Consider the following 9,144-nt stretch of genomic DNA (forward strand, 5'->3'; position numbering starts at 1 on the left):
ATCAGAAACGGATAAGTGGAAAGGAGAATAGAAGTCAATTCTACATATAAGGACAAGACTAATGATAAACTCTTGATTTAACATAGATTCGCAAAAGATGCCAATGTTGGGGTGGTTTACAGTATGTTGACACTGGTCACTGGTATCACGAGCTAGTAGTACCATGTATGGCAACGAGAAGTTTTTTCTGTGGGGTCTGATGGGTTTGCCTGGTTATCAGATTGTGACAGACACACCCCGCACACGTCGTGGATGCTGTTTCGATTACCGGGGCCTGTTTCTTTCACATAATATCACTGAAGCTAAGGAACGATGCATGTCAATAAATATTTTACAAGCCATCTTAATTAGATTCATCAACACATTCAAGATTCGTAAACAGTGCAGTTTACTTACCCCCCGCGATATGCAATTCTGAGACAAAACACAGAGAGCACCTGACCGCAGACTGAGTTTCAAGCCCATCGAGTCGATAAGCGCCAGCTGAGCAGGTCACTGTGTGTCTGTGTGGTTGTCTTATGCTTTCCCATTGACGAGCATAAAGGTGACTGTATTATAGCGCATTGTGCTGTACTAAATGCAGATAATGGGTCGATGTAAGTATGGGCATACTACTGCAACGCATCAAACACAATGAGGCAGATTGAAACAATCTACAAGTGGCATTTCATGCATGCAGCTCCCAGGATGGAAAGGTTTGCAAAAATGTCAGCAAGATCTACCACTATGCATGCGGCGGTATGAGGAATGTCTGCTGCGTTTAAAACTATGCTGAAAAAGGGCGGACTTGTACCTCTCAGAAACCATTGGTAGTAAATCACGAACACAGATATTGAACGATTGTGCTGCAAATGACAGCAGCTAAAGAGGGGACAGGGAAACCTCTTCCCTGTTGATTTTGTTCTCCCACGAATCAATACTCCGACCCGGCTCGGCCCAAACGCACACACAGAATGCTTTGCACACTGCACGACATTACACACTTTTCTGAGTATCCAAGGCCGCTCAGCATTTGCTCACAAAGTTGAAATGTACGAATTAGGGTGACTGCATCAAGCTGTGATTGTTTCAACATGGTCTGTTAGAAAAACATAAAAAAAGCAGGACAGTGCAACTGACAAGAGAGCAGTTATTTGTATGGAGGCAGCTGATAGATTGAACCAAAATACATCAAACAAGAAGTCATTGCCTTTGACTCAACGGGCTGACTCAGTGGAGACTCTGGTACACGCCCTAAGACAAACATACAGTCACCTGCACGCCTAAGGGAAAGGTGGACACAGGAAAAGCAGTGTGTGGCTGTGATTAATGTCTTATGTATTAGTGTGCGATGATGTATGAAGTACATGAGAATGCAAATTTCTAAATAAGCACTGTTACAGCCTGTTACAGCGCCAAGCCTGTTTTTAAAGGTGCTCGGCTCGAAAATGACATGTGCAAGAAAACAAAATGACCTTAGTCTTCACTTCTAAAAGGTTTTTAAATTATCATATTTTTTCTCAAAGCCTTGGTTACATCGTGAGTTGGTGTAGAAAAGTAGAATTATAATAGATGTTTATTTTTAAGTAACATTCATATTGAACATAGTAAAAAAAGGTCTGTCCAGAATAAAAAACATTACTCTATAGTCCGAAAAACATTCTTGAATGAATGGGATAGTAGACTAAAAGCTTTAGGAATCAAACTAATAAGATATAATAAGTACCCTGTATCAAGATTGATGCAGAACAAGTGACATTTGAGCTTTTTAGATAAAAGAACCCACTTCTGGGGTCACTTGGGTGTATTTGCCATATCTCTGGAACCCATTGGTCGATTTTGGTGATTGACACCACTTTTGAACCGTAAGAGCCAATAGAATCGAGGGGAAGTTCCTAAATCCATCTAAACATTACCATTGGTGAATAGAGTGATGCGCAGCCAGCATGCCCAAAACCGGAAGCTGGGTTACAGCTCTCATACACTTTGTATGAAAACTCAGTTTTTGACAGAAATGTTATGATGGATTATCAGTAATCATTTCAAAGTGACACAGAAACATTGGATTAACCTTCAACAGCATTTGTATGCGTTTTAATGCCATTGATCACAACTTTTGATCAGAAACAGCAAAGGTACAACGTATTTGCTGTTTTGGCTACGTGAAGCTAAGTTGTGTGTTGCCTGGTTTGCCTTCGCTGCCGCAAGTTTTTTGTCTTGTTTGTGCAGATCCGATGAAGTATAACATATTTCTACCGTGAGTTATGTGCTAAGTGCATTAATACTCTTTCGCTTAGTGCCAATTCAGACGCTCGGCGTTAGAGTTGTGTTTTGTTTCGGTAAAGAAAATTCATATCGTCAGTTAGCTGAGTTTCTTCCCGTTAAGTGGGTATGACACATTAATAGGTTGTTAAATGTTAAAAAGCCCTAAGACACAGTTTCGGGCAGGGGCTATGGGGCTTAACATGTTAACTACTTAGAGCTCAACAGACTGAAAATGAAAGCCTAAAATATCCCTTAAACCATGAATCTTGCTTTTCACCTATTGATCAAATCTCCCATACCTAACCGAAGCCCCCGTTCCAGGAACAAATAGAAAGTTGGACGGCTGCTTGTTCCTGTTTATTTTTTGTTCTTGAGTTGATTGGCCAGCCAATCAAGACCCTCGTAGAGGCCGTCTCCGCTGGTGGCGCAGGTGGCTTGGATGTACCAGTTACGGTGACGCAGGGAGTGTAAGCCCAACTTGTCTGTGATCTCAGCGGAATTCATGGCGTTCGGTAAGTCCTGTTCAGAGAGGAGAGGGTGAGAGAAGTCAAGGGTCAGTCATCTGGCTTTGTGTGACTAGAAAGCAAATATCTTCCAATTTAGTTTAGGGTTCAAATTGCAAGTATTGTTTTTTCTGCAGATGTGTGTGTATGGTTTTGGTTTGAAACAGATCTAATTATGGTGATATTGACTGATATTGCAAAAGTGATAAATATATATAAAGGATAGAAGGTCACAAACAAAACTATGTATATATATTCTTTTCCATCAAAGACTTCCAGAGGGTTGTAAGCCACAATAGATTTTCATCATTCAACTAAGGTATTAAAGATCAGAATCGATTTTATTACCAAGTTTACACATACGAGGGATTTGCTTATTATCATCTTTTAATTTAGACAATAATGATTATAGCAGTAGAATTCTATTTTGAAGATACTAAGAGGTTTATTGATATGGACTGATCTTCCACTACAACCCTTTTTTGTGTCAATTTATATGCAATATGTACAATAAGTGTGTATTTACAGTATGCCGAACAGTTTATAGTTTCTTGCCTGTTTGTTGGCAAACACAAGGAGGACTGCATCCCTCAGTTCGTCCTCAGCTAACATCCTCATCAGCTCCTCCCGTGCTTCGTTCACACGCTCTCTGTCGTTACTGTCCACCACGAAGATTAGACCTGAAACAGCCAAACATAAAAAACGTCATCCTAATTCTTTCTGAGGAAGAACAGGAAAGTAGCGTTTGATTAGCTCTTCTCACCCTGTGTGTTCTGAAAGTAGTGTCTCCACAGGGGCCGGATCTTGTCCTGCCCGCCCACATCCCACACAGTGAAGCTAATGTTCTTGTACTCCACTGTCTCCACGTTAAACCCTGGAAATAAGAGTGGGGTCATACAACATGTAAAACAAAAATGGCGGTCCATTTATGCATATGACAATAATTAGCAACAGATATTATTTTTGACTGAGCACCTACCGATGGTTGGGATGGTGGTCACTATTTCCCCCAGTTTGAGTTTGTAGAGGATTGTAGTTTTTCCTGCAGCATCGAGGCCCACCATCAAGATCCTCATCTCCTTCTTCCCTATGAGGCTTTTCAGCAAATTCCCAAAAAGGTTCCCCATGATTCAGATGAGGTTCTGAAACTTCAGTGTGTGGCTACAACCTTGATCAAAGAGGATTTTTCACAAATGTGTACTTGTCCAGCAAGGTTTGATTAAAAAGGGGGGCTGAAAAGAAACAGAACAAATACACATTATTACTTTTATGTTTAATGCAATATTGCATTGTGAAATCAGATGAATGATTCTCACAAACATGTTGGAATAAAGAGATGATTAGTAATAAGTGACACGCTCTTTAAGGCCTTTGTTAAATTACAAAGAAGGGCACACTCCTGCTCTTTTAATGATCTGAAAACACTGCACTACCATGACAGAAACTGTCACCTTTTTAAGTAAATGTCCTCGCTGTGGGACAAATAAAGGATCTCTGATTTCTACATGCACCGCCCTAAGACAGGTGCAAGCTATGCTAATTGCCTTCAGTCATCATCACAGAGGGTGAAGGGGGTGCATGTCAGTGCCATGACTCCAGGCTGCAGCACAATCTGTTCGGACCCTTCTCGTTGTTTTCTTTCTCCTTCAAATGTTATCTTGCGACAATGCCAAGCCCTCAGAGCACATTCAAAATGTCCTACATTACAGGCCTGGCTTGAAACCATTCAGTTGATCCCCAACCACAAAACCACCAGGACTAAAACACGGACAGAACAACACGTCTGCAGTTTTGTCCAACATTCTGATTATTGTGTCGGCAACAAACATTTGTGCATATTTATGTATCAACAGAGTATAGGAGTAAAATGCTTTTGTATAAAGGACTGGGTGATGTGGAGAAAATAAAATGTAATGATCTCTTTGTACATCAGTGATGTTGAAATAAGTGGGTAAACAAAAATACCACAACACCAAAAACAGTCTAGTAATTTCCCCTTTACATGCAACATTCAAGACGACTCTTATAGATATGCAAAAGATAAGATGATATGTAGTTGCGAAACACGACATCTGTATACGATGTAATATACTGCAAAGCTTCATTCCAGAGTCCAAAAACATTCTCTAAGAGTAGAACTGCACACAATTATCAAAGCGAAAAAGTCCTCTTACTAGCTATAAGCCTGATTATCCGATTGATTTTATTTCAATGTATTCATGCAGTTATCTTGTAGTTTTATGTTGCGTTTCAACACAGCAAATGTTTTTTCACAGATGGAATGTACCTGAAACTAATGCAGAGGGTTGTGTTATAGGTTATATTTAATGTTCCCAACTAATGTTTTCTAAATGTAAATGTAACGTAATATGTTTTTGACATTCTGGCATATGCCCTATGTGAAATCTACAAATTGCAAATGCTCTACATTTAACAGTATGTGTAGAAGCAATATTTCATGTTCATCGTACAACGCCAGTTAAGGGCTCAGATTATCAACAGACTCATATTGAGATAACACACAGAGGATAAAATACAAATAAATAAAGTCTCCAGAAGAACTGAGACTAGCTTCAGCCCTGTCCATGGTGCTGAAGAGGACCACCACACCTGTCACTGCCTGACACCAGATCCTCTCCTCTCACAGGTGCGTTCACAGGTATGAGTGTGAGCTCTTATAAAATGTGATTACTGCACGATATACCGGCCTGATCATGTTCATTCAGCTCCGGGGGACTCAGGTTACGGCAGCAGGATGCTACACGGTTACGTTATGGCTAACAGCAGTCCATCTCACTGCTTCAGCTAGCAAATAAGCACACTTAATCTCAGCTACCAAGTTTAACGACCTCCTCATTATCTAAAATAATGTAAGCTCTTTACCAGTTTAACTTTAATCGCTTTATCGACTACCCGATCCACCCCATTCAACCATCCGATTATATCCCCTCCTCAGCGGGCATCCTGCTGCCAGAGAGCCGCCCACCGCAGCCACAGAGCGGACAGCACCGAGGCTACACAGCCGCCACAAGGCAGCCATTAAACACAACGATATTTAATCACCTGGTGGTACCTGCGTGTGTGTTATCTGGGTGCATGGTGCCAGTATCCTTACTTACCTTAGCCGAGTTTTCCTCTGCTGCTATGTCTCACGGTATTTTCCGGGAGACGAACTCAGCAGTGAACCAGATCTCGCGAGATTTGATGTCAAAGCCGAAACTTGATCGTGTACCCTGCCTGCATAGGTTGACTGCAGAGGTGGGGAAGTACATTTACTCAAATACTGTACTTAAGTACAATTTTGAGATACTTGTCATTTACTTGCGTATTTCCCTTTTATGCTACTTGGTACTTCTACTCCACAACAATTCAGATGTGAATGTACTTTTACTCTTCTACAATTATTCCATACCTTTAGTTGCAGATTTTGATTAATGATGTGGGAATCATCACTTAAATAAGTCTTTAGCTACACCTGGAGAAAATTCACAAGCTACCCTGCAGTATACAAAGTCATTAAAACTAGCTGCAGCTTTACCAGCTTTGCTAGGTAAAGCTTGCATCAATAATTATAATCAAAACATATAATATATCCTATTCTGAAATATATCAATCTGCATGATGAGTACTTTTTATTTTGGTAGCCTACTTTAAGTTTATTTAGGTGACAATATTTTTTTACTTTTACTTAAGTAACATTTTAACTGCAGGACTTTTACTTGTAACAGAGTATTACTACACTCTGGTACGTCTACTTTTACTATAAGTACATAAGATTCCATCTCTGGTTGACTGTATTTTTTACAGGCAGGATTGTATTTGGGTTTGATAAAGATTTGCCACATTTCAAAATTATTTTTGGAACATTGTCACTTCATTTCTGATTTGTAAGTGTTTTGATTTTTCACTTATATAACAATGAAATAAAGGATGAGGTTAAACACAACATGCTGCTAAAGCTTCAGTTCTTTTTTAGTTCAATTTCAATAACATAAATATCACTCTTCACATAACTTTAACAAAAAGTTAACAATAAGTAGTGCCAATAAATTACCTCTGGTGAAAAATGTGTTCTTTCTCCAAACACATAACAGTTATATTCGTTTCTCTGTTTTCAATGGGCCATGTTTGTAACCACCCAAGACTCAAATACTTAATTAGTCTGATTAGTCATGTACACCTATACACAAAATGGTGTGGTCATTCTTCTCGACTTCTTTTTAAATAAAATACTTCTTTTTTTTTTATTATTGCCCATGACATAACAAAAAATGAAAAAAAAAATACACATTTTGCAATGTTGTGTAATATAGTGTATTTTAAAATTAAATAAAGTATAATTGCATTGAGGGCATCAATTTAAATTCAAAATGCCGAGAAGCATCACCAGCTTCCACTTGAACACACACAGGAGGTTTTCCAAGAGATGACCAGAACCTGAAAGCATTCTTCAGTGCATTTTAATTAGCTGTATGCACTTAGCATCAAGTTCAATTGAAATTATCATTGTCATGTATGTGCTGATTTGAATTGCTACTGAGCTTGACATCCTGTTGTATAGAGTTCCTGTTTTTTGTGTGAAATCAAGTACATTTAGTTAAATTAAGTTAGTCTTCAGGAAATTATCTTCAGAATTGCATAACGCTATAGTGCAATATTTTTATCCACAAATGGGGAACAAAATAAAAGTTTCTGAATAGAAATAATCATGCAATCCTTAATGTAAATAATTAGGTGATATAGACTATACTATTTTTAAACCACAGAAAATCTTATAGTCGCCTATATGAAAAAGAGAACTTTAACACATTAGGTAAATGTGGCAATGGGGGCAAACAAGGTATGTGAAAACAAATACAAATGTATCTTTATGACACTACAAGGATGTGTTTTGATTTTGTATCGTCACGGTTTATTGCACTTATTGTATGTATAAAATTGTCAGCTCAATAAAACATCATGTAACGTAAAATGACTTACTGTTTTTTTACCAACAAAGTATAAATATGCTGCTATGCTGTATGCATAGTTCTGTTATCTGAGCGGGAAGCAGGCTTTATTTGTATTTTTCACAAAAAGATGAGTCATTAGTTTACATTTTGTGCTGCACTGTGATGTTTTGCATTTTAATGTACTTGATCCTACTCCTATTTGTAAAGAGGGAATCTGTATTTTACTGCTATTTCAGACATTTAAGTAAACATTAACCACACATTTACAATGCTTTGACACACTGTGCTACACTGTTGCTCACCAGGCTTGAGCAAGCAACATCATGGCATTTCGCCTAGCACTGAGCAGACTAGGTTTGTTTAGCTGGCACCATATCATAGAGATTATACTAACGTTTGTCATAAAAGGTATTGTCTATCTAATACATGAGCATGGCACACATACTGCAAGCTGTGCAAATGATACTTCCAAGGCATCCTGGACTTGAGACAGTTGATGGTTCAAATGTTTGCCGCTCTGCTGCTTTGCAGGTCATTATTGCAAATACAGCGAGGGGGAGTGGAAGTCATTTATAGATGAAAATAACACAGTTGACGAGATGGAATGAGCACATACTCTGCAAAAATTATATCTCAATTTGCAGGTACTAGTTTGGCTTTTTGAGTTTTTTGAGACTAACAGAGTTGTAGTTCTGAAATTTAAATAAATAGTGTTTATACATTTCCAATCCTTATTAATCAAGCTATTCTTATAGGTTGATTAATCACTACTCTACTTGAGTTGCTGACATTTAATGATCTTGTTTAAGTCATTGAGGTTTTCTGCTTGACAGGAGTCATGACAGCACTCATACATTACACTCAAACTAAAAAAAGGGTGATGAATCGTTAAATATAGGGGAAGAAAATAGGTCTCAACGTAGTGGACATGTTTGAGATCATCTAATTTTTCAACTTTGTAAATGACCACGCAATGTGTGTTTTATTCAATTTTCACATTATGTTTTCTTACTATGTGTAATCTCTTGTCTGGTTTTGTAAAGTGTCCTTGGGTGACCTGAAAGCTGTAAAAAACCTTATAATAATAATAAAATGTCTAATAATAATAATAATAGTAATAATAATAATTATGATAATAATGATAATTATTGGGTATGAGGTATTGCCACGTTCTTTTGTTGACAATTTAATATTTGTATGTCTGCTTTCTTTTTCCTCCTTGAAGTTATTGTTCCCTTATTATCCATAAACATTTAATATGACAGAGAAATACTGTTTTTGTTATTATGGAGTTTCACCTCATTTGACATTGTCTGCTGTCCTCTTCTGAAGTCAGTATCAGTGTGTTAGTGAGGGGCTTCAAACAATAACACAGATAACTCACAGGCTTTAGGAGCTGACAGTCTGCTGCAGAGCACTGCCCCCCAGTGCCTCTGCAGAGCTAC

At 38.2% G+C, this 9,144-nt stretch overlaps 1 protein-coding gene across 1 annotated transcript; it reads right to left on the reverse strand.

Annotated features, from left to right (window-relative positions):
• Positions 1-2,326: 2,326 nt before the first annotated feature.
• LOC104941413 (ADP-ribosylation factor 3-like) lies at positions 2,327-5,944 on the reverse strand. The gene is made up of 5 exons (XM_010766514.1): positions 5,867-5,944; positions 3,727-3,979; positions 3,511-3,621; positions 3,303-3,427; positions 2,327-2,763 (listed from the first exon to the last, which is right to left on the reverse strand). The coding sequence occupies exons 2-5, from the start codon at positions 3,872-3,874 to the stop codon at positions 2,602-2,604; spliced, it is 546 nt and encodes a 181-aa protein (XP_010764816.1). The 5' UTR covers positions 3,875-3,979; positions 5,867-5,944; the 3' UTR covers positions 2,327-2,601.
• Positions 5,945-9,144: the final 3,200 nt, after the last annotated feature.

Source organism: Notothenia coriiceps, unplaced genomic scaffold (assembly GCF_000735185.1).
Source record: "Notothenia coriiceps isolate Sejong01 unplaced genomic scaffold, NC01 NC01_scaffold00003344, whole genome shotgun sequence".
Lineage (NCBI taxonomy): Eukaryota > Metazoa > Chordata > Actinopteri > Perciformes > Nototheniidae > Notothenia > Notothenia coriiceps.

What these genes read in the sequence shown, in the direction of transcription:
- LOC104941413 (XM_010766514.1), bottom strand. Translation starts at nt 3,874, where the DNA reads ATGGGGAACCTTTTTGGGAATTTGCTGAAAAGCCTCATAGGGAAGAAG. An exon ending in CTACTTTCAGAACACACAGG is followed by an intron (nt 3,428 to 3,510) that starts GTGAGAAGAGCT and finishes TGGCTGTTTCAG; the next exon opens with GTCTAATCTTCGTGGTGGAC. An exon ending in TTGTGTTTGCCAACAAACAG is followed by an intron (nt 2,764 to 3,302) that starts GCAAGAAACTAT and finishes CTCTCTGAACAG; the next exon opens with GACTTACCGAACGCCATGAA.